The 23,952-nt window shown below is 66.5% G+C and overlaps 2 protein-coding genes across 8 annotated transcripts in view; one reads left to right on the forward strand and one right to left on the reverse strand.

Annotated features, from left to right (window-relative positions):
• CATSPERG (catsper channel auxiliary subunit gamma) overlaps positions 1 to 4,247 on the forward strand; it is a 43,449-nt gene extending 39,202 nt beyond the window's left edge. For all 3 annotated transcript variants that reach the window (XM_089769855.1, XM_075917953.2, XM_089769856.1), the window contains 3 exons: positions 2,366 to 2,465; positions 2,865 to 2,991; positions 3,871 to 4,247. In XM_089769855.1, coding sequence (XP_089625981.1) covers positions 2,366 to 2,465; positions 2,865 to 2,991; positions 3,871 to 3,941 — 298 coding nt within the window. In that variant the 3' untranslated portion in view covers positions 3,942 to 4,247. The remainder of the gene's footprint in view (positions 1 to 2,365; positions 2,466 to 2,864; positions 2,992 to 3,870) is intronic.
• Positions 4,248 to 10,167: 5,920 nt separating this feature from the next.
• Positions 10,168 to 23,952, reverse strand: part of MEIS3 (Meis homeobox 3) — a 31,481-nt gene continuing 17,696 nt past the window's right edge. For 2 of the 5 annotated variants that reach the window (XM_089769860.1, XM_089769858.1), the window contains 6 exons: positions 21,420 to 21,565; positions 12,775 to 12,851; positions 11,708 to 11,766; positions 11,381 to 11,467; positions 11,047 to 11,129; positions 10,168 to 10,757 (listed from right to left, as the gene is read on the reverse strand). In XM_089769860.1, coding sequence (XP_089625986.1) covers positions 11,071 to 11,129; positions 11,381 to 11,467; positions 11,708 to 11,766; positions 12,775 to 12,851; positions 21,420 to 21,565 — 428 coding nt within the window. In that variant the 3' untranslated portion in view covers positions 10,168 to 10,757; positions 11,047 to 11,070. Of the gene's footprint in view, positions 10,758 to 11,046; positions 11,130 to 11,380; positions 11,468 to 11,707; positions 11,767 to 12,774; positions 12,852 to 21,419; positions 21,566 to 22,096; positions 22,453 to 23,952 lie in introns of those variants that run through there. The other 3 variants (XM_089769861.1, XM_089769859.1, XM_075917958.2) reach the window with 3 other exon arrangements.

Below are 23,952 nucleotides of genomic sequence, written 5' to 3' on the forward strand. Positions count from 1 at the left end.
CAGTGGAAGGCAGCTTGGGTGAGAGTGATCGTGAAATCACAGAGTTCACAATTCTAAGGAAGGGTGGAAGGGAGAACGGCAAATTAGAGACAATGGATTTCGGGAAGGCGGATTTTGGTAAGCTCAGAGAGCTGATAGGTAAGGTCCCATGGGAATCAAGACTGAGGGGAAAAACAACTGAGGAGAGTTGGCAGTTTTTCAAAGGGACATTGTTAAGGGCCCAAAAGCAAGCTACTCCGCTGCGTTGGAAAGATAGAAAATATGGCAAAAGACCTTGGATCAAGCAGGAGCTCTTGCATGATCTAAAAATAAAAAGGAGTCCTATAAAAAATGGAAAGTAGGACACATTACAAGGGATGAATATAGGCAAACAGCACAGGAATGCAGGGGCAAGATTAGAAAGGCAAAGGCACAAAACGAGCTCAAACTAGCTACAGGCATAAAGAGAATCAAGACGACATTCTATAAATATATTAGAAGCAAGAGGAAGACCAAGGACAGGGTAGGCCCGCTGGTCAGTGAGGAGGGGGAAACAGTAACAGGAAACTTGGAAATGGCAGAGATGCTCAATGACTGCTTTGTTTCGGTCTTCACCGAGAAGTCTGTAGGAACGCCTCACATAGTGAATGCTAGTGGGAAGGGGGTAGGGTTAGAAGATAAAATAAAAAAAGAACAAGTTAAAAATCACTTAGGAAAGTTAGATGCCTGCAAGTCACCAGGGCCTGATGAAATGCATCCTAGAATACTCAAGGAGCTGATAGAGGAGCTATCTGAGCCTCTAGCTATTATCTTTGGAAAATCACGGAAGACCGGAGAGATTCCAGGAGACTAGAAAAGGGCAAATCTAGTGCCCATCTATAAAAAGGGGAATAAGAACAACCCGAGAAACTACAGACCAGTCAGTTTAACTTCTGTGCCAGGAAAGATAATGGAGCAGGTAATTAAGGAAATTATCTGCAAGCAGTTGGAAGATAATAAGGTGCCAGGGAACAGCCAGCATGGATTTGTAAAGAACAAATCATGTCAGACCAATCTGATAGCTTTCTTTGATAGGATAACCAGTCTTGTAGATAGGGCAGAGGTGGTGGACATGGTATACTTAGACTTTAGGAAGGCGTTTGATACGGTCTCGCATGATATCCGTATCAATAAACTAGGCAAATACAATTTGGACGGGGCTACTATAAGGTGGGTGCATAACTGGCTGGATAACCATTCCCAGCGAGTAGTTATTAACAGTTCACAATCCTGCTGGAAAGGAGTAACAAGTGGGGTTCCGCAGGGGTCTGTTTTGGGACTGGTTCTGTTCAATATCTTCATCAACGATTTAGATATCAGCATAGAGAGTATGCTTAAGTTTGCAGATGATCCAAAGCTGGGAGGGGTTGCAACTGCTCTGGAGGATAGAGTCATAATTCAAAATGATCTGGACAAATTGGAGAAATGGTCTGAGGTAAACAGGATGAAGTTTAATAAGGACAAATGCAAAGTGCTCCACTTGGGAAGGAACAATCAGTTTCACACACACAGAATGGGAAGTGACTGTCTAGGAAGGAGTACGGCAGAAAGGGATCTAGGGGTTATAGTGACCACAAGCTGAATATGAGTCAGCAGTGTGATGCTGTTGCAAAAAAAGCAAACGTGATTCTGGGCTGCATTAACAGGAGTGTTGTGAGCAAGACACGAGAAGTCATTCTGCCGCTCTACTCTGCGCTGGTTAGGCCTCAGTTGGAGTACTGTGTCCAGTTCTGGGCACCACATTTCAAGAAAGATGGAGAAATTGGAGAGGGTCCAGAGAAGAGCAACGAGAATGATGAAAGGTCGAGAGAACATGAGCTAGGAGGGGAGGCTGAAGGAACTGGGCTTGTTTAGTTTGGAAAGGAGAAGACTGAGGGGGGACATGAGAGCAGTTTTCAGGTACCTAAAAGGGTGTCACAAGGAGGAGGGAGAAAACGTGTCCTTCCTGGCCTCTGAGGACAGAACAAGAAGCAATGGGCTTACACTGCAGCAAGGGGGGGTTAGGCTGGACATTAGGACACTGGAGTAAATTGCCCAGGGAGGTTGTGGAATCCCCGTCTCTGGAGATATTTCAGAGCAGGCTGGATAAATGTCTGTCAGGGATGGGCTAGACAGTGCTGGGTCCTGCCATGGGGGCCGGAGACTGGACTGTGATTCTATAATCCTCTGACCCCCCCCGAGCTGTATTCAGAGCTGGGTGCTGGCCCCACCCCTGCCAAGACCCACTCTCTGGGCCATGTAACGGGAGGGGGCAGAGGCTGCGTGTCCGGGCGGATGGGCTCGCCCGCGAGGGCTGCTGGGCTTGAACCCTGGCGCCCTGACCGCCCCGCCCCGCCCCTCCCTGCAGGGCCGTGGACGAGAACACCTACTGCGACTACGACCTGGAGTTTGTCATCCACGTCCACGGCCTGCGGCTCAGCCCCTCCCGGGCCATCGTCTTCATGAAGGTGCGGGGGATGGAGGGCTGCTCTCCCGGGGGGGCCACGGCTCGGGGGGGCCTTGCCACGGCCAGGGGCTGGCACAGCCGCACGTGCTGGGCACCTCTAAGCGCTGCCCGGGCTGCCGGCCGAAGCCAAGGTGAGGGAAGCCTTGTAGCCAGGAGCCCCGGCTCCCAGCCCCTCTCTCCCCACCAGCCCCCACGCCCCTCCCAGAGCTGGGAGAGGAGCCCAGACCCCTCTGACCACTGGACACTACTTCCCTCCCCGAGCTGGGACAGACCCCCGGAGTCCTGGCTCCAGCCATCCCAGGCGCCTCGCGCCAGCCGGGCAGACGGGGCCGCCGGTGTCTGAACGGGGCCCCGTGTCTCCCGGCCGCGGGCAGGGATAACGGTGCCCCCCCCCCCGCAGATCTCCTTGGCCGTGCTCTCCGCCATCGTCTCCGTCTACATCCTCTGCCAAGTGCTGGGCCCCCCCGTCTGGGCCTGCTTCACCCGCCTGCTGCAATGGGTGGAGGAGACACTCGCCGTGCGCACAGGTGAGCTGGGCCCCCGCCCCCGCCCACCACTATCCAGCAACAGGGACACTGCGGGGTCCAGAGCAGCCCCCAAGCGGGCCGGCTGGCCTGGGTGTTAACCCGCCCAGCCTGTGACCGCCCCCCCCCGGCTCCCCGCCCGGTTCTGTCCCCCCCCCCCCCGGCTCTCAGCCTGGATCTGTCTCCCCCCCCCCCCGGCTCTCAGCCTGGATCTGTCTCCCCCCCCCCGGTTCCCCCCCAGCTCTCAGCCCAGTTCTGTGTCCCTTCCCTCCCGGCTCCCCGCCCGGTTCTGTCTCCCCCCCCCCCCCGGCTCTCAGCCTGGATCTGTCCCCCCCCCCGGCTCTCAGCCTGGATCTGTCCCCCCCCCGGCTCCCCCCCAGCTCTCAGTCCAGTTCTGTGTCCCTTCCCTCCCGGCTCCCCGCCCGGTTCTGTCTTCCCCCGGCTCTCAGCCTGGATCTGTCCCCCCCCCCCCGGCTCTCAGCCTGGATCTGTCCCCCCCCCGGCTCCCCCCCAGCTCTCAGCCCAGTTCTGTGTCCCTTCCCTCCCGGCTCCCCGCCCGGTTCTGTCTCCCCCCCCCCCCCCGGCTCTCAGCCTGGATCTGTCCCCCCCCCCCCCGGCTCTCAGCCTGGATCTGTCCCCCCCCCGGCTCCCCCCCAGCTCTCAGCCCAGTTCTGTGTCCCTTCCCTCCCGGCTCCCAGCCCGGTTCTGTTCCCCCCCCACACCCAAGCAGGTGTCTGTGTGACGGGGGGGTTACCCTTGGGGGTAGCGCCAGGCGCACTGGCCACGACGTCCCTGCTGCCTTTCTCTGCCATGGACCAGGCGGCGCGGCCTTGCCCCCGCTCCCGCCAGCCCTGCCAACGCCGCCTCGCTCTGTTCTTCCAGAGTCCACGGCCACCTTCGCCTCCTTCTCCAGCCACAACCACAGCACCATGCGCAGCACCTCCTCCCTGTGAGCCTGCCCCGCGCTGCACGGAGGGACCCGTCCCGCTGCGAGCCCCCGGATCCCAACAGGCCCCGCCCTGCGCCCTCCTGCCCGCAGCAGCCTGTCCCCGGCCCGGGGGCGAACCGCCAGGCGGGTTCAGGCCGGAATCCCCCGGCAGCTGGCCTGTCCCAGGGCTCCGGCAGCTCTCCCCCGACGGCCCGGGCCTCTCGCCGGGACCCAAACCTCTGGGCCCAGGAATCCCCTGCTGCTCCCTTCACTGAGCCAATGAAAACTGTCCCCTCTCCTCCCGGTTCTGCCTGTTTCCGAGGCTCTCGCCGCGAGGCTGGGGGAGGTGACTGGGGGAGTCGGGGGGGTCGCGGCGAGGCTGGGGGAGGTGACTGGGGGAGTCGGGGGGGTCGCGGCGAGGCTGGGGGGGTCAGGGCGAGGCTGGGGGAGGTGACTGGGGGAGTCGGGGGGGTCAGGGCGAGGCTGGGGGAGGTGACTGGGGGAGTTGGGGGGGTCAGGGCGAGGCTGGGGGAGGTAACTGGGGGAGTCGGGGGGGGTCAGGGCGAGGCTGGGGGAGGTGACTGGGGGAGTCGGGGGGGGTCAGGGCGAGGCTGGGGGAGGTGACTGGGGGAGTCGGGGGGGGTCAGGGCGAGGCTGGGGGAGTCGGGGGGGGTCAGGGCGAGGCTGGGGGAGGTGACTGGGGGAGTCGGGGGGGTCGCGGCGAGGCTGGGGGAGGTGACCGGGAGAGTCGGGGGGGTCGCGGCGAGGCTGCGGGAGGTGACTGGGGGGGTTGCGGCAATGCTAGGGGGAGGTGACCGGGAGGAGTCGGGGCGAACCTGGGGGGAGGTGACCGGGGGGGTTGCGGCGAGGCTGGGCGAGGTGACCGGGGGGGTAGGGGCGAGGCTGGGGGGAGGTGACTGGGGAGATCAGGGGGGTCACAGCGAGGCTGGGGGAGGTGACCGGGGGGGTCGGGGCGAGGCTGGGCGAGGTGACCGGAGGGGGTCGGGGCGAGGCTGGGGGGAGGTGACCGGGGGGGTCGGGGCGAGGCTGGGGGGAGGTGACCGGGGGGGTCGGGGCGAGGCTGGGGGGAGGTGACCGGGGGGGGGGGGGTCGGGGCGAGGCTGGGGGAGGTGACCGGGGGGGTCGGGGCGAGGCTGGACTGGCCCCTTCTCCTTGGCAAGGGGTGCAGGCCTGCTGCCTCAGGACCTCCTAGGCCTCTGCCTGGGGCTTGCTCAGGCCTGTCTCCCCAGCTGCCGTGCTGTGGCCTGGGCACCCTGCTGGCCAGCCCCCCCGCCATAAGGCCTCGCGGGCCCCGCCCGGCTGCCTCCCGCCCCCCCCGCTTGACTCCCCGCCCCAGGCCTGTTTCACTCCGTCACTGCCCCCACCCCGGGATGGCCTCACTCAGAGCAGCCCCGAGGCTGCTGTCAGTCACCACCGGCTGGGAGGGGGGCCAGCAGGAACTTCTCCCTGGGTCCCTCGGGGTCAGGGAGCGTAAACCCAGCCCTCCAGGGGGACCTGAGCGCCTCCGCTCACCCCCACCGGCTCCTCAGCAGAGCCAGAGCCTGACGCCCAGCTTACCCTGGGGAAACTGAGGCACGGAGCAAGGCCGTGCAGTGGGCCAAGCCGGGAATAGGCACTGGCGTTCCTGAGTCCCACACGCCGAGACAGCAGCCAAGGGGCCGCTCTGGTTTGGTTACTTAGCGGCTCCCCTGGGCGGCCAACGGCGAACGGCGAACCGGAGCTGGAGGCCGCGAGGCCCGTCAGGAACCAACCCGGCGTGGCCTGTTGGGGGCTCTCAGCGCGGGCCCGCGGCTCCCCTTCGGTCCTTCCCCCCCACCCCGGGCTCCTTCGGTTTCCAGGCCTTTCTGTGTGTCCGAACAGCCAGCCAAAGACCCGCCTGGCGTTCCCCTCGCCTGGCCTGGGACGGCCCCTGGCGGGACCTTTCTCTGACTTGGTGCCACGTCCCGGGGAGCCCGGCTGCAGGCGACACGGGCCTTTGCAGCACGCCGGCAGGCCGCTGGCTCTTGCCCAGGGGTAGCGGGAGAGAGGCTCCCCGACGCGGCACTGATGGTAAATATGAGCCGTGCCGTGGCAGGGGCGTGCGGAGAGAACGCGCTCCCAGCCCCTCTTCCAGCCAGGGCCTCCGCTCTGCAAGTGCGTCTCCAGCCAGGCCATCTCCGAACTGCCACAGCTGGGCCTGGCCCAGGGCCCCGGGACACGCAGCCGTTGTGCGGCGCTCCAGAGCCAGCCGCAGGGCAGCGCCAGGCCATGGGATCTGGGCGTAGTTGCTGTGGGCGGAACACCCTGTCCACGTTATGCCGGTTACCTGCGGGCTGTCAGTGCTGGAAACCAGAGCGGCCATTTCTCCTTCCGCCCCACAGAAATCTGACACTGAGCCTCCCCTAGAGAGGGGAACCAGCCTCCCCACCGGTCTCCAATTAGCCAGGATCCTTCTGTTTTCATGGGCGTCACAAGCCCGTTCTCCGCACACAGCAGCCTGCATTCTCTGCTAATTCCATGTGACACCCGTGGCCAAAAAACTTCCTTAAAAACAGCTGATTTTCCTGCTTTAATTGGGGACACTTCTTCCCTTAATTCTCTTTAATTAAACAAATTGGCTCCGGCCTCCAGCAACTGCCCAGCTAACCTAGAAATGGGAGGCCAAAGGTTAATTGCAGCTAAAAATAGCTCTCGGGAAAGGCCTGCTTGGGGAGGCCAAACCATTTCATGAATTCGTTCTCAATGTGCGGGGGGTAAAGTCCCAGTTTGGGCCCCGGGACCCTCGGCACCTCTGATCCGCAGCCTCTCCCGCCGGCCGGCAGGGTTCAGGTCCCTCGGAGCGGGAGGCGGGAGAGGAGGGGGCTGTCCTCGTGGTGGTAGCACCAGCAGGGGCACGGCTGGCCCCACACAGCCTCTGGGGTCATGTATGGAGGCAGTCTCGCCTAGCGGGTAGAGCAGCCAGGCCCGTCTGTGGAGCACGCTTGGGGAGCCCCTGGGGGGGAGCGTCACTAGGCCCTCGGGGCGGGCGCCCTGCCCAGACTGGAGCAGCTTGCTTGGGGCCCACCAGCCCCTGGCACCCAGGCAGTGCCACGCCACCCAGGCCGCCCTGTTCAGCCCCACCCGGGTACCTGGGCCAGGCCTCAGAGCCATGTGCCGCCTGCGTCTCCTCGCGGGGGGCCCTCTGGTAATGCTGCTGCTGCCCAGCAGAGGGCACCGGCGCCCCACAGAAATGTACCAGGGCCCCTCCGGGTGCCCCACCCGCCTGTCACAGACTCCAGTGCCCGTGGGAGGCCCAGACGGGGGGGGGGCGCCAGGTAACTCCCCTCCCCGCTCCATGCCTCAGTTTCCCCTCCCACCCTTTGTCCGTGTCGCATGTGAAGCGGGACCGGCGCGCCCTTTGGAAGAGCGAGGCCGGAACGCGCGTCCGTCCCCGCGGGAAGCAGGAGCCCGGATTTCCAGAGAACGGGCCCGGCGCTGCGGACGCTCCGCTCCGGTTTCCAAACCGCTCCCTGGCGCCCAGCTGCTGAGCGGGAGCTGGGGCGCGTGGGCCGCCCCGTTTGCAGAGCCCGGGGTCAGACGGACGCGCACGCCCGCGGCGAGGGGCAGCCCCAGCGCTGGCCCATGCCCAGCGACCCCGCTGCGTCGGTTGGCTTGCGCCCTGCGGGAATCCTTCGCCCAGCGCCGCCAAGTAAAACCTCGCTACGCGAACGGCTGCGTGATGCCCCGGGCTGGGGGGCTGAACTGAGCCACGGACAAGCTGGGTCCCCTCCCGGGGCCTTGGGGTGACCCCGGCTCTTGGCTGGCCCCCGAAATCCTGCAGTTTGCAGACATCCAGGGAAGGCGTCGGTGACTGGTGAGGGCTGTCGCCCCCAGCCTGGTCCTCCCAGGCATCGGGCGTCTCCCCGACCGGAGCGCTTGCTCGTCTTGCTCGCACAGATGGTGCTGGAGAGGGCCGGGGGGTGACTGCGCCCCCGGTGGCTGTCGCCAGAGCATGGCCAGTCCTCGCCCTTCCTCGGGCACTAGACCTTTGGCAGTGGCCTCCGGCAGGGCCCCTTCGCCCCAAGCGGGGCCCCTGCTCCACTCAGGGGTCTGAGCGGCCGAGTGGGCACAGCTCCCAGCAAAGCCGGGTAGAGAGCCCAGGAGTCCAGCCTGCGGAACGAAGCTTTGACGCTCGTGCTGGGGTGAGGAGGGGAGGGGCAGGCTGCGAGCCCCTGCTCGCTCTGGACAGGGAGTGTTGCCTAGTGGCCAAATCAGGGCTCTGTGCCTCAGGACTCCTGGGCTCTGTTCCTGACACTGCTGTTGGCTTCTTGTGGGAACTTAAGGCTGGGCGCGGCCCTGCTCTCTGCCTCAGTTTCCCCTTTCTGCCTTTGCCCGTGTAGACTGGAAGCTTCCCTGGGGGAGGAACCAGGACTCCTGAGTTTTCTGTTCCCTGCTGTGTGGCAGGCGTGGGGCTCAGGCGTTAACCCCCCCCCCCCCCATTTCACTGCCTTCATCCCTCGCCCCTGAGATGGCCACGCTCCCAGGGGGGCAGCTTGGCCAGCAGCCCCTGTTCCAACCCAGGCCCAGACAGCTGGGGGGGGGGGCTTTGTCCAACTTCCCTTCCTCGGATTTCAGGCATCTCGTCCCCCTCCCCTGCCCCGCTCCGGGGTCAGCTCTTCTGTCTGCTTTGTGCCCCGCCGATTCGTTCCGCCCCCGCCCTGCGGGCTCCGCTGCGCCCCCCCCCCCCCCCCCGGCATTGTTGGAGGCTGACAGGTGTGTAATCGGGTGATTAATGTCGCTTCATTAGCCTGCGACTGAACCGGCGGGCCCGGCCCGGCCCCCGCCCCCCGGAGCCAGGCCTGGCCCAGCTGCTCCTGGCTTTTGTCCTCGGACTGGGGCGCGAGTGGCCGGCCCCTCGGGGCTGCCTCGCAGAGCACCAGCGGGGCTGGGCCGCGCCTGCGGGAGCCTGGGCTCCGCGCTTCTGGGGCTGCCGGATTGGGAGGCGCAGTGCGCCGGGGGGGGGGCTCGGCTTCCCCTCGGGGCTTCGCGCACGAGCCGGCAAAGTCTCTAGACTTTGGGCCCCAGTCGCGGGGAACCGGCACCGCGCAGCGCGAACGGGCTGCGCCCCCGCTGGCTCGGGAACCGGGATCCAGGACCCCTGGGTTCTCTCCACAGCTCTGTGAGGGCAGTGGGAGTTAGTGGTTAGAGCTGGCAGCCAGGGCTCCTGGGCTCCCCGTGGCTTCACCAGGGGGAGGTTCTGTCCCTGCCTTCTCTCTAGTAGACTGTGTCTACACTTGTGCAATAACCCGCAGAGCATCCACGCTGCCCACCCGCTCCTGGCAGAAGAGGTACCCGACGGCCTGGTAAGAGACGGCGTCTTGTGCAAGAGCAATGCTCTTTTCTCACAAGTGTGGACGCTCTCGCACAAGCCAGCTCTGCTAGCGATAGAGTTATTGCGCAAGAGTCCTTGCCGCACATCCACATGCCATGGGCGCTCTCGTGCAAAAGCACAGCTCACACATGGCAGTGCGGGCCTGGTCTTGTGCAGGACGCTTTGCACCAGAACCCTTGCACAAGAAGTTCTTGCGCAAGGAGCCACCAGCGTAGACATAGGGTACTGTTGTGTTTCTGTGTGCTTGGCCTGGGCCCGACCCTCCTCTGCTTGGCATCCGGCAGCCATGGTGTGCAGCCCCTACTGGGCCCCCCCCAGGATGCATACACCCCATGGGGGGGAGGGAGAGAGAGAGAGTGTGTGTGTGTGTGTGTGTGCGCGCGTTCGCGTGTTCGTTCCTCCCTGCTTTCCCTGGGCCCTGCTCTGTGTGTGTGACCAGCACTACCCTGACCAGCGTCCTTTCTCTTGGGCTTGCCCTGCAGGCTGGGGCCTGCAAGCTGAGCACTTGGGCAGCTGTCCAGGAGAGATTCAAAGACTGCCCAGCTGATCTGCAGCCCCCGAGCCGGCAGGTGTTTCTGTTGGTGGTGCACATTTGCACATGCCTTGCTGCACAGAACAAAATTTATTCCACAGATGGATGAAAAATGAGAAGGGACATAGGCCAGCAGCCTGGGCGGGGATCACTCCAGCAAGTGCCGCTTCATAAGCCCCGCTGGTCTGATGTCTGGTCCCGGTGCAGGTGGGGGCGAAAGGGCCCTGCCCTTAGCCAGCGCTTCCAGAGCTATTCCCCCTCCCCCCGCATGCACAGCTGCTCCTTGGGGTTTGTGCTTTACATCCGGACAACACAAGACCCCGCCCCAAGAAACACCCAAACCAGGGGGAATGTCCAAGTTAATTTACTTCCCCGCTCGGCGCATAAATAATCATCCATCCATCCCTCGTTACAAACCAACCCACGACAAACCCGCCGGGTCCCGCGGCCCGAAGGACTCGGCGCCGGGGCGGAGAGCAGACCCGCTCTGGACAGCGAGGCTGTCGGCGGGGGGGTGCGTGCGTGGAGGGAAATAAGAGAACAGCCCCAAAGTAACAGAACGAGCCCGAATCCTTCTCTTCCGTGCCAGCGAGCAGCCGGACAGGCCAGGTCCAAGCTCCGTCCAGCGCCCAGGCCTGGCGTCTCCGTCGACTCCCAGTCCTGGCGGGCGCAGCCGGTCTGTCCTTCGGACCAGTGGCCCCTGGGGAGATGGCGGGGGGGATCGTGGGGGGAGGGGTGCGGTGTGGCTCTGGGTGTCCGGGATCACCCCGCTCTGGAGCCGTCTCCCCCAGCTCTGGGGGCGGGGAGGGGCCGTGGCATGATCTGGCAGGAGGAGGGGGAGGCCTGGGGTGGGGGTGGCTGACTGGCTGCCACGTGAGTTCTGCCCCCGTGGGCCGGCTAGGCTCCTGGCCCGGCTTGGCCCAGCGTCTCCTGGAAAGCTGGAAGAGAGAGGGAAAGGGGCTGGGGCCGGCTAGTGCTGTCCTGGGAGGAAGGGGCCTTGCAGAGGGGAGGAGGAAGGCCGGTCCGGGGCTGGCAAGGAGGAGCAGGAAGGGGAAGGGAGATGGACAAATGGGGCATCCTGGGAGGGAGGGGGGTAGCTCACAACTGCCCCCACCCGGCTCATTTTACCCCCCCATGACTGCCGGGTGATGCTATTTGCCCCCCAGCCCCTGGGGGCAGGAGCCGAGGGGTGGAGGCCTGGCAGGGGCAGCCCCCCCCCATACTTACGTCCCCCTGCGTCGGCGTCGGCGCTCACATGTAGTGCCACTGGCCTTCCATGCCCATGGCAATGCCCATGCTGCCCATCGGACCTGGGGGGGAAGGGGACAGCTGGGACCCGCCCGCAGAGACGCCCCCGCCAGCCCCTCGCAGCCCGGGTCTCCGGCCTGGCCTGCAGCCGCCGGGGCCCTGCCGCGCTCAGCCGCTGTGGGGGGGGCTCCTGGCTGACACAGGCGCCCCCGGCAGCCGCGCCCGGAGTGCTGGGACCCCCGAAGCAGGGGGGGCCGCAGCCTGCCCGGGGGTGTCCCGGCGTGTGCCCCACCCCGCCCTGCCGCGGCCTCACCTGGGGGGCGGATGGCCACGTGCTGCTGCCCGTCCACGAGGTACCCGCCCGCGGGCTGCCCGTCGGGGCTGTAGGGCGCCCCCTGGCCTGTGCGGAAGAGGGAGGGCGGGTCACGGCGGAGATCGGCCACGTGCCGGGGGGCAGGACATAAGCCCAGTGGGGGGGCTAGAAGGTGACCCCGATGCGCCCCGCCCCGGGCAGGTGGCCAGGCTGGGGGGGCCGGCTGGTGCCAGCAGAGACCCAGCGGGCTCGTCTCATGGGGGGCCGTAGGCAGCAGGGCCCAGGCAGAGGGTTTGGTGGGTTCGGCCCCGGGCCCAGCCCCGTCACCTGTGCGGTTGGATTGGTCGATCATCGGCTGCACGATGCGCCTCCGGGCGTTAATGAACCTGCGTGGGCGGGACAGACAGACGGGCGGACGGTGAGTCCCCAGGCCGGCGGGGCGGGGAGACGCCCCCAGCCCAAGGGAAGGGGGAGGGGCCCAGCACGTCCCCCCCCCCGTAGAACTGGCCAAGGAACGAGGCGTCCCTGGGATCCCCCATTCTGACCCTGCGCCCCAAGCCCCCAGTGCTCCCCACGGGCCCCCCACTGAGCTCCTGCCTGCTCCGGGGGCGGGCACGGCACCTCATTGGGGGCGGGGTGATGGTTCAGTCCTATTATGAAGGGGAGGAAACTGGGGGGGGAGGGGAGGCAGGCGGCTTATGGGGGGGAGCTAGAGGCCTGGCAGGGGGTGGGGCGGGGAGCAGGCTGCAGGGGGGAGATTGCAGGGACAAAGGGGTTCAAGGCGGGAGGTCGAGATGGGGGCTGTGAGGGGGAGAAGCAAGATGCTGAGGCAGGAGGTTGCCATGGAGGGTGAGGGGTTGTAAGGCAGGATGGGGGGGGTGTTGGTGGAGGTGGGGGGAGGGGCGTAGAGGGACGAGGGTTTGGGGGTGGGGGAGGGGCAGGGGGTTTGGGCGGGGTGGGGGGAGGGGCCTGGAGGGATGGGGTTTGAGGGGGGGTGGGCGGGGTGGGGGTAGGGGCCTGGAGGGATGGGGGTTTGGGGGGTGGGGGAGGGGCAGGGGGTGTGGGCGGGGTGGGGGCAGGGGCCTGGAGGGACAAGGGTGTGGGGGATGGGAGGGGCGTGGAGGTACGGGGGTTTGGGTAGGGGGGGCAGGGGCCTGGAGTGATGCGGGGTGTGGGTGGGGTGGGAGAGGGGCGTGGAGGGACAGGGGTTTGGGGTGGGGGAGGGGCAGGGTGTGGGAGGGGCGTGGAGGGACGGGGCTTGGGGGTGGTGGGGCGGGGGCCTGGAGGGGTGCGGGGTGTGGGAGGGGCGTGGAGGGACGGGGGTTGGGCGGGGGGCGGGGGCCCGGAGGGGTGCGGGCAGGATCGCAGCCTGGCAGCCTCAGGGCCGACCTTACCAGTTATTGACCTGCAGGATGGTGAGCCCCGTGTCCTGCGCCAGCTGCTTCTTCTGCTCCTCCGAGGGGTAGGGGTGCTGCAGGCCAGAGCAGAGCGGCGTGACCGGGCGGCCCCAGGACCCTTCCATCCCATTATAAAACGGGGAAACCGAGGCACGAAGCGGGTGAGCAGCTTCTTCCGTGATAGGGTGGCGCTAATGCCAGAGCCAGGGACAGAACCCAGGAGTCCAGACTTTTCCCCTCCCGGCTCTCTGACCACTAGCCCCCACTGCCCTCCCAGAGCAAGGCCGAGAAGGCAGGAGTCCCGCGTTTCCTACCTGTTTGCCGGTGCCTGGACACCCTGGGAGCCAGAATTAACCCCCCCAAGTGCCCGGCAGGCCCTGCAGGGACCCCACAGCCCCGGGGCTTGGATCTGTAGCTACAGGGTCTGAAACACCCCGCCAGCCAGTGCTTTGGGTGGGGAGGGGGCTGGGAGCCAGGACTCTGGGATCTGTTCTCAGCTCCAGGAGGGCAGTGGGGGCTAGTGGTTAGAGAGCCGGGAGGGGCTGGGAGCCAGGACTCTGGGATCTGTTCTCAGCTCCGGGAGGGCAGTGGGGGCTAGTGGTTAGAGAGCCGGGAGGGGCTGGGAGCCAGGACTCTGGGATCTGTTCTCAGCTCCGGGAGGGCAGCGGGGGCTAGTGGTTAGAGAGCCGGGAGGGGCTGGGAGCCAGGACTCTGGGATCTGTTCTCAGCTCCGGGAGGGCAGCGGGGGCTAGTGGTTAGAGAGCCGGGAGGGGCTGGGAGCCAGGACTCTGGGATCTGTTCTCAGCTCCGGGAGGGCAGCGGGGGCTAGTGGTTAGAGAGCCGGGAGGGGCTGGGAGCCAGGACTCTGGGATCTGTTCTCAGCTCCGGGAGGGCAGCGGGGGCTAGTGGTTAGAGAGCCGGGAGGGGCTGGGAGCCAGGACTCTGGGATCTGTTCTCAGCTCCAGGAGGGCAGTGGGGGCTAGTGGTTAGAGAACCGGGAAGGGCTGGGAGCCAGGACTCTGGGATCTGTTCTCAGCTCCGGGAGGGCAGCGGGGGCTAGTGGTTAGAGAGCCGGGAGGGGCTGGGAGCCAGGACTCTGGGATCTGTTCTCAGCTCCGGGAGGGCAGTGGGGGCTAGTGGTTAGAGAGCCGGGAGGGGCTGGGAGCCAGGACTCTGGGATCCTTCCTGCTCTTAGCCCCACTACCCCCAGCTCCCAGCCAGATGGCCTAGCACAGAAGCCTCCTCCTGTCCCTGCTGATCAAAGGCCAGGCAGCCCCACGCTGCCCCGCCAGGCCCCAATGATGGATGAGGCGGCATCTTTCAGTGGGTCACCCCGAGCCCCCGCCCCCCCGACAGTGACAGATGACAGGCGCCCGCCCCCCGCCCAGGTCACTGCCAGCCGGGCCGTTGCTAGGACACCCGCTCGGGGCCTCCTGAAAATTAGCTCAGAATCCGGGATGGACGGGGAGGGGCTGGGCCGGCTGGGATTGGGGCTGCGCCAGGTCTGTTCGGAACCGGGGGGGCTGGGCCGGCTGGGATTGGGGCTGCGCCAGGTCTGTTCGGAACCGGGGGGGCTGGGCCGGCTGGGATTGGGGCTGCGCCAGGTCTGTTTGGAACCGGGGGGGGCTGGGCCGGCTGGGATTGGGGCTGCGCCAGGTCTGTTCGGAACCGGGGGGGGCTGGGCCGGCTGGGATTGGGGCTGCGCCAGGTCTGTTCAGAACCGGGGGGGCTGGGCCGGCTGGGATTGGGGCTGCGCCAGGTCTGTTCGGAACCGGTGGGGGCTGGGCCGGCTGGGATTGGGGCTGCGTCAGGTCTGTTCGGAACCGGGGGGGCTGGGCCAGCTGGGATTGGGGCTGCGCCAGGTCTGTTCGGAACCGGGGGGGGGGGGGGGGCTGGGCCGGCTGGGATTGGGGCTGCGCCAGGTCTGTTCTGAACCGGGGGGGGCTGGGCCGGCTGGGATTGGGGCTGCGCCAGGTCTGTTCAGAACCGGGGGGGCTGGGCCGGCTGGGATTGGGGCTGCGCCAGGTCTGTTCGGAACCGGGGGGGCTGGGCCGGCTGGGATTGGGGCTGCGCCAGGTCTGTTCGGAACCGGGGGGGGCTGGGCCGGCTGGGATTGGGGCTGCGCCAGGTCTGTTCGGAACCGGGGGGGCTGGGCCGGCTGGGATTGGGGCTGCGCCAGGTCTGTTCAGAACCGGGGGGGCTGGGCCGGCTGGGATTGGGGCTGCGCCAGGTCTGTTCAGAACCGGGGGGGCTGGGCCGGCTGGGATTGGGGCTGCGCCAGGTCTGTTCGGAACCGGGGGGGCTGGGCCGGCTGGGATTGGGGCTGCACCAGGTCTGTTCGGAACCGGGGGGGGCTGGGCCGGCTGGGATTGGGGCTGCGCCAGGTCTGTTCGGAACCGGGGGGGCTGGGCCGGCTGGGATTGGGGCTGCGCCAGGTCTGTTCAGAACCGGGGGGGCTGGGCCGGCTGGGATTGGGGCTGCGCCAGGTCTGTTCGGAACCGGGGGGGCTGGGCCGGCTGGGATTGGGGCTGCGCCAGGTCTGTTCGGAACCGGGGGCTGGGCCGGCTGGGATTGGGGCTGTGCCAGGTCTGTTCGGAACCGGGGGGGGGGGGCTGGGCCGGCTGGGATTGGGGCTGCGCCAGGTCTGTTCGGAACCGGGGGCTGGGCCGGCTGGGATTGGGGCTGTGCCAGGTCTGTTCGGAACCGGGGGGGGGGGGCTGGGCCGGCTGGGATTGGGGCTGCGCCAGGTCTGTTCGGAACCGGGGGGGCTGGGCCGGCTGGGATTGGGGCTGCGCCAGGTCTGTTCGGAACCGGGGGGGCTGGGCCGGCTGGGATTGGGGCTGCGCCAGGTCTGTTCGGAACCGGGGGGGCTGGGCCGGCTGGGATTGGGGCTGCGCCAGGTCTGTTCGGAACCGGGGGGGCTGGGCTGGCTGGGATTGGGGCTGCGCCAGGTCTGTTCGGAACCGGGGGGGGGGGGCTGGGCCGGCTGGGATTGGGGCTGCGCCAGGTCTGTTCGGAACCGGGGGCTGGGCTGGCTGGGATTGGGGCTGCGCCAGGTCTGTTCTGAACCGGGGGGGGCTGGGCCGGCTGGGATTGGGGCTGCGCCAGGTCTGTTCGGAACCGGGGGGCTGGGCCGGCTGGGATTGGGGCTGTGCCAGGTCTGTTCGGAACCGGGGGGGGCTGGGCCGGCTGGGATTGGGGCTGCGTCAGGTCTGTTTGGAACCGGGGGGGGCTGGGCCGGCTGGGATTGGGGCTGCGCCAGGTCTGTTCTGAACCGGGGGGGGCTGGGCCGGCTGGGATTGGGGCTGCGTCAGGTCTGTTTGGAACCGGGGGGGCTGGGCCGGCTGGGATTGGGGCTGCGTCAGGTCTGTTTGGAACCGGGGGGGCTGGGCCGGCTGGGATTGGGGCTGCGCCAGGTCTGTTTGGAACCGGGGGGCTGGGCCGGCTGGGATTGGGGCTGCGCCAGGTCTGTTCGGAACCGGTGGGGCTGGGCCGGCTGGGATTGGGGCTGCGCCAGGTCTGTTTGGAACCGGGGGGGCTGGGCCGGCTGGGATTGGGGCTGCGCCAGGTCTGTTCGGAACCGGTGGGGGCTGGGCCGGCTGGGATTGGGGCTGCGTCAGGTCTGTTTGGAACCGGGGGGGCTGGGCCGGCTGGGATTGGGGCTGCGCCAGGTCTGTTCGGAACCGGGGGGGGGGGGCTGGGCCGGCTGGGATTGGGGCTGCGCCAGGTCTGTTCTGAACCGGGGGGGGGGGGGGCTGGGCCGGCTGGGATTGGGGCTGCGCCAGGTCTGTTCTGAACCGGGGGGGCTGGGCCGGCTGGGATTGGGGCTGCGCCAGGTCTGTTCGGAACCGGGGGGGCTGGGCCGGCTGGGATTGGGGCTGCGCCAGGTCTGTTCGGAACCGGGGGGGCTGGGCCGGCTGGGATTGGGGCTGTGCCAGGTCTGTTCGGAACCGGGGGGGCTGGGCCGGCTGGGATTGGGGCTGCGCCAGGTCTGTTCGGAACCGGGGGGGCTGGGCCGGCTGGGATTGGGGCTGCGCCAGGTCTGTTCGGAACCGGGGGCTGGGCCGGCTGGGATTGGGGCTGCGCCAGGTCTGTTCGGAACCGGGGGGGCTGGGCCGGCTGGGATTGGGGCTGCGCCAGGTCTGTTCGGAACCGGGGGGGCTGGGCCGGCTGGGATTGGGGCTGCGCCAGGTCTGTTCTGAACCGGGGGGGGGGGGGCTGGGCCGGCTGGGATTGGGGCTGCGCCAGGTCTGTTCGGAACCGGGGGGGCTGGGCCGGCTGGGATTGGGGCTGCGCCAGGTCTGTTCGGAACCGGGGGGGCTGGGCCGGCTGGGATTGGGGCTGCGCCAGGTCTGTTCAGAACCGGGGGGGCTGGGCCGGCTGGGATTGGGGCTGCGCCAGGTCTGTTCGGAACCGGGGGGGGCTGGGCCGGCTGGGATTGGGGCTGCGCCAGGTCTGTTCGGAACCGGGGGGGCTGGGCCGGCTGGGATTGGGGCTGCGCCAGGTCTGTTCAGAACCGGGGGCTGGGCTGGCTGGGATTGGGGCTGCGCCAGGTCTGTTCGGAACCGGGGGGGGGGGGCTGGGCCGGCTGGGATTGGGGCTGCGCCAGGTCTGTTCGGAACCGGGGGGGCTGGGCCGGCTGGGATTGGGGCTGCGCCAGGTCTGTTCGGAACCGGGGGGCTGGGCCGGCTGGGATTGGGGCTGCGCCAGGTCTGTTCGGAACCGGGGGGGCTGGGCCGGCTGGGATTGGGGCTGCGCCAGGTCTGTTCGGAACCGGGGGCTGGGCCGGCTGGGATTGGGGCTGCGCCAGGTCTGTTCAGAACCGGGGGGGCTGGGCCGGCTGGGATTGGGGCTGCGCCAGGTCTGTTCGGAACCGGGGGGCTGGGCCGGCTGGGATTGGGGCTGCGCCAGGTCTGTTCGGAACCGGGGGGGCTGGGCCGGCTGGGATTGGGGCTGCGCCAGGTCTGTTCGGAACCGGGGGGGCTGGGCCGGCTGGGATTGGGGCTGCGCCAGGTCTGTTCGGAACCGGGGGGCTGGGCCGGCTGGGATTGGGGCTGCGCCAGGTCTGTTCGGAACCGGAGGGGCTGGGCCGGCTGGGATTGGGGCTGCGCCAGGTCTGTTCGGAACCGGGGGGGCTGGGCCGGCTGGGATTGGGGCTGCGCCAGGTCTGTTCGGAACCGGGGGGCTGGGCCGGCTGGGATTGGGGCTGCGCCAGGTCTGTTCGGAACCGGAGGGGCTGGGCCGGCTGGGATTGGGGCTGCGCCAGGTCTGTTCGGAACCGGGGGCTGGGCCGGCTGGGATTGGGGCTGCGCCAGGTCTGTTCGGAACCGGGGGCTGGGCCGGCTGGGATTGGGGCTGCGCCAGGTCTGTTCGGAACCGGGGGGCTGGGCCGGCTGGGATTGGGGCTGCGTCAGGTCTGTTCGGAACCGGGGGGCTGGGCCGGCTGGGATTGGGGCTGCGCCAGGTCTGTTTGGAACCGGGGGGGCTGGGCCGGCTGGGATTGGGGCTGCGCCAGGTCTGTTCGGAACCGGGGGCTGGGCCGGCTGGGATTGGGGCTGCGCCAGGTCTGTTCGGAACCGGGGGGGCTGGGCCGGCTGGGATTGGGGCTGCGCCAGGTCTGTTCGGAACCGGGGGGGGGCTGGGCCGGCTGGGATTGGGGCTGCGCCAGGTCTGTTCAGAACCGGGGGGGCTGGGCCGGCTGGGATTGGGGCTGCGCCAGGTCTGTTCGGAACCGGGGGGGGGGGGGGGGGGGGGCTGGGGGGGGCGCCAGGGGGGGGGGGGCTGGGCCGGCTGGGATTGGGGCTGCACCAGGTCTGTTCGGAACCGGGGGGGCTGGGCCGGCTGGGATTGGGGCTGCACCAGGTCTGTTCGGAACCGGGGGGGCTGGGCCGGCTGGGATTGGGGCTGCGCCAGGTCTGTTCGGAACCGGGGGGGCTGGGCCGGCTGGGATTGGGGCTGCGCCAGGTCTGTTCGGAACCGGGGGGGGGGGGGCTGGGCCGGCTGGGATTGGGGCTGCGCCAGGTCTGTTCGGAACCGGGGGGGGGGGGCTGGGCCGGCTGGGATTGGGGCTGCGCCAGGTCTGTTCGGAACCGGGGGGGCTGGGCCGGCTGGGATTGGGGCTGCGCCAGGTCTGTTCGGAACCGGGGGGGCTGGGCCGGCTGGGATTGGGGCTGCGCCAGGTCTGTTCGGAACCGGGGGGGCTGGGCCGGCTGGGATTGGGGCTGCGCCAGGTCTGTTCAGAACCGGGGGGGCTGGGCCGGCTGGGATTGGGGCTGCGCCAGGTCTGTTCGGAACCGGGGGGGGGGGGCTGGGCCGGCTGGGATTGGGGCTGCGCCAGGTCTGTTCGGAACCGGGGGGGGGGGGCTGGGCCGGCTGGGATTGGGGCTGCGCCAGGTCTGTTCGGAACCGGGGGGGCTGGGCCGGCTGGGATTGGGGCTGCGCCAGGTCTGTTCGGAACCGGGGGCTGGGTTCTCGCATTGGCTGGTGGCATTTACTCTTTGAGGTGGCTGCATGTGCCACGTCTCCCCAGCAGTATCTAGTCCACATGGAAGACAAGAGCCTTCTACTGCTACTGACGGATGGAGCTGCCCTCTCAGCTCGCGGCCTTGGGAGCAGGGACCAAGACCGGCTGGTGACAGGATGAAGGGGCTAATTCTGCTGGCAGTGAGGGCTAGTGGGTGGAGCAATGACCCGGACTTCAGGAAAGTCACGTTCTAGGCCTGGCTATTTGGGCTGCTAGAATAAGCCCAGGAGTTCAGACCCTCTGACCACTAGACCCCTCTCCCCTCCTGGAGCCAGGATAAAGCCCCTGAGCCCCCGGAGTCCTGGCTCCCTCCTTGTTCTCCTCCCTTCCCCAAACCGCCTCCCCCTTGTGGCGGCTTCACTTCCCCGACGGGAGGGGGACGCGGGAACAGGCCTGGGCTTAGCAGACTGGCACCAGCCGGCGGGTTGAGGGTAATTGGCTAGAATTGATTACCCTTTACCAGCCTCTAATAGGTTTATGGCGCCTTCAATTAGCGACTAATTGGTCAGCGCTCATTAACTCGCCTTTGTTTAACTAACCAGGGAGAGATGCCAGGGGCTGCTGCAGCGAACACGGGGGCCACTCACCAGCGCTCTGTGCTGACGCCCCTGGGGAGCGTGGACGGGACATTTCTGCCCCTCTGCCCCGTTGAGGGGTGCTGTGCCCACGGGCCTAGTTCTCTTATCTCAGTGCCCCTCTGGGCCCCCCACCCAGAGCCGGGAATAGAACCCAGGAGTCCTGGCTCCCTTCTGCCCCCACGCTAACCACTAGCCCCTACTGCCTTCTCCGAGCCGGGAATAGAACGCAGGAGTCCTGGCTCCCTTCTGCCCCCACAGTAACCACTAGCCCCTACTGCCTTCTCCGAGCCGGGAATAGAACCCAGGAGTCCTGGCTCCCTTCTGCCCCCACAGTAACCACTAGCCCCTACTGCCTTCTCCGAGCCGGGAATAGAACGCAGGAGTCCTGGCTCCCTTCTGCCCCCACAGTAACCACTAGCCCCTACTGCCTTCTCCGAGCCGGGAATAGAACCCAGGAGTCCTGGCTCCCTTCTGCCCCCACGCTAACCACTAGCCCCTACTGCCTTCTCCGAGCCGGGAATAGAACGCAGGAGTCCTGGCTCCCTTCTGCCCCCACAGTAACCACTAGCCCCTACTGCCTTCTCCGAGCCGGGAATAGAACCCAGGAGTCTGGCTCCCTTCTGCCCCCACAGTAACCACTAGCCCCTACTGCCTTCTCCGAGCCGGGAATAGAACGCAGGAGTCCTGGCTCCCTTCTGCCCCCACAGTAACCACTAGCCCCTACTGCCTTCTCCGAGCCGGGAATAGAACGCAGGAGTCCTGGCTCCCTTCTGCCCCCACAGTAACCACTAGCCCCTACTGCCTTCTTCGAGCCGGGAATAGAACGCAGGAGTCCTGGCTCCCTTCTGCCCCCACGCTAACCACTAGCCCCTACTGCCTTCTCCGAGCCGGGAATAGAACCCAGGAGTCCTGGCTCCCTTCTGCCCCCACAGTAACCACTAGCCCCTACTGCCTTCTCCGAGCCGGGAATAGAACCCAGGAGTCCTGTCTCCCTACCTGCCCCCCCACTAACCACTAGCCCCTACTGCCTTCTCTGAGCCGGGAATAGAACCCAGGAGTCCTGGCTCCCTTCTGCCCCCACAGTAACCACTAGCCCCTACTGCCTTCTCCGAGCCGGGAATAGAACGCAGGAGTCCTGGCTCCCTTCTGCCCCCACAGTAACCACTAGCCCCTACTGCCTTCTCTGAGCCGGGAATAGAACCCAGGAGTCCTGGCTCCCTACCTGCCTCCCCCCCACTAACCACTAGCCCCTACTGCCTTCCCAGAGCCAGGAATAGAACCCAGGAGCCCTGTCTCCCTACCTGCCCCCCCCACTAACCACTAGCCCCTACTGCCTTCCCAGAGCCAGGAATAGAACCCAGGAGTCCTGTCTCCCTACCTGCCCCCCCACTAACCACTAGCCCCTACTGCCTTCCCAGAGCCGGGAATAGAACCCAGGAGTCCTGTCTCCCAGGCTCTAACCATTATAGCCCACTCCGCCTCCCTGGTCTCTGTCTCACTTTCACTCCTGGTGTCCCTGGCGCCTGGCCCTCGTCACTCACCGACAGGTGCTGGAACAGCCAGGCCCGCATGATGTTAGTGGCCACTTTGGGGAAGATCCCCCGCTTCTTGTTGCGTTTCTTGTCCCGGTCCAGGTCATCGTCGTCCCCAGTGCTGGGCGAGGCCACGCTGGTGTCCAGGCAGTCCCCTGCAAGGAAGCAGCCGCTGGGGGAAAGGCACCTTGGGTGACCAGGAGTCAGACTTGAACCTGGGGCTGGCTCTACCTAGTCAGCTGCCCCCTGCTGCTTGCACAGAAGAAGAGCGCCTGGCCTCTTCCCAGGCCAGTAGGGGGCGTCAAAGAGCCGGAGGAAGCCCCCTAGGGGCAAGAATGTGAAGTGCAGGCTCTTGGCATCTTGTCCCCTTCTGCTCCTTGTGCAAGCGTGTTCACCAGTGCACAGAATACTAGTGCCCATCCCCTCGTGCAACAGACCCACTCGCTTCTCAGAGCTGGGGGCAGAACCCCACAAATCCAGCTCCCCAGACCTCCTCATTTTAACCGGTAAGCCCCATTCCCTTCACAGAGCAGAGGAGAGAACCCAGGAGCCCCCCTCGCTCTAACCACTAGACCCCACTCCCTTCCCAGGGCAGGAGAAAGAAGCCAGGCGTCCCGGCTCCCAGACTCCCCTACCTCGACCCACACACCCCCTCCCCCGGCTGATGACGGATCCCTGGTGGAATGGGCCCGCCTTGGGAACTGTGGGTGTTTCTTTGGTTCCTTGTGGTGCTGGGCCCAGGAGGAGGCGACCGTGGACCAGGCTGGCCCCGGGATGTGGGCGGAGTGGCTCGGCCTGCGGGTCCTCAGCGCCTAGGCCCAGCTGCTCAGAGGGGCGTGCAGCAAGGTGCCTACACACCCCAGGAGGGGGCCTAGGAGCTCCCAGAGGGCCAAGCCCAGGCACGGACGGACAGACAGAAGGGTACGACGGGCAGACACCTGCACTGCCCAGCACCCCACGTTGCCAGGCTCCTGCGTTGCCGCGGACATCTTCTGGCGGGATTCGAACCTGCGGCTTTCTGGGCTGGCGGGGACGTGGTTCCCTGGGAAAAACAAGCCTCCCTGTGGCAGAGGTACCATTGCACAGAACCTGGGCCTGCTGGCTGGATGCCCTGCAGTGCCAACAACAGTGCCCAGGGCTGGTATGGGGGGGGGGGGATACCAGGGTCGCTCTGTTTGTGCATGTGGGCGTGTGTGCTTGCATGGACTGCTCTGTGTGTGCTTACACGGGTTTGCACGGACTGCTCTGTGTGTGCTTGCACGGGTTTGCACGGACTGCTCTGTGTGTGCTTGCACGGGTTTGCACGGACTGCTCTGTGTGTGCTTACACGGGTTTGCACGGACTGCTCTGTGTGTGCTTGCACGGGTTTGCACGGACTGCTCTGTGTGTGCTTGCACGGGTTTGCACGGACTGCTCTGTGTGTGCTTGCACGGGTTTGCACGGACTGCTCTGTGTGTGCTTGCACGGGTTTGCACGGACTGCTCTGTGTGTGCTTGCACGGGTTTGCACGGACTGCTCTGTGTGTGCTTGCACGGGTTTGCACGGACTGCTCTGTGTGTGCTTGCACGGGTTTGCACGGACTGCTCTGTGTGTGCTTGCACGGGTTTGCATGGACTGCTCTGTGTGTGCTTGCACGGGTTTGCACGGACTGCTCTGTGTGTGCTTGCACGGACTGCTCTGTGTGTGCTTGCACAGGTTTGCACGGACTGCTCTGTGTGTGCTTGCACAGGTTTGCACAGACTGCTCTGTGTGTGCTTGCACGGGTTTGCACGGACTGCTCTGTGTGTGCTTGCACAGGTTTGCACGGACTGCTCTGTGTGTGCTTGCACAGGTTTGCACAGACTGCTCTGTGTGTGCTTGCACGGGTTTGCACGGACTGCTCTGTGTGTGCTTGCATGGGTTTGCACGGACTGCTCTGTGTGTGCTTGCACGGGTTTGCACGGACTGCTCTGTGTGTGCTTGCATGGGTTTGCACGGACTGCTCTGTGTGTGCTTGCATGGGTTTGCACGGACTGCTCTGTGTGTGCTTGCACAGGTTTGCACAGACTGCTCTGTGTGTGCTTGCACGGGTTTGCACGGACTGCTCTGTGTGTGCTTGCACGGGTTTGCACGGACTGCTCTGTGTGCATATGCGTGTTTTCACGCCCTGGGGTGTGTATGTCTCTCTAATGGCTGCTTCTTTCATTGCCTGCTCTCATCTACTTCCCCCCCCCCCCACGCACCTGGCTCCTTCTGAGCAAGCCCCCCCAGCAGCGCTGCCTCCCCTACCCCTCTCTCCCTGGCCTGGGCCCTGGTCCGGCACCCTCTGTAGGGCGAGCGCCCCCCGCAGCCCCCTCCGGAGCCCCCCCAGCTGCTGAGCTTCCATATCCTCGGGCTAAAAGGCAGCTTAAAAGTCTTGCCTGAGGGGCCAGTAAATTATGCATCAGAGACAGCCCTGCGGGGGCTGGGCCCTCCCTCACCCCCCCCCCCCCCCCCCGCAGGCCCTGGATTTTCATCCCTGGGATCCCGGAGAACAAAAGGAGCATCTGGAACAAAAGGGCGG

Source organism: Pelodiscus sinensis, chromosome 18 (assembly GCF_052426305.1).
Source record: "Pelodiscus sinensis isolate ZL-2025 chromosome 18, ASM5242630v1, whole genome shotgun sequence".
Lineage (NCBI taxonomy): Eukaryota > Metazoa > Chordata > Testudines > Trionychidae > Pelodiscus > Pelodiscus sinensis.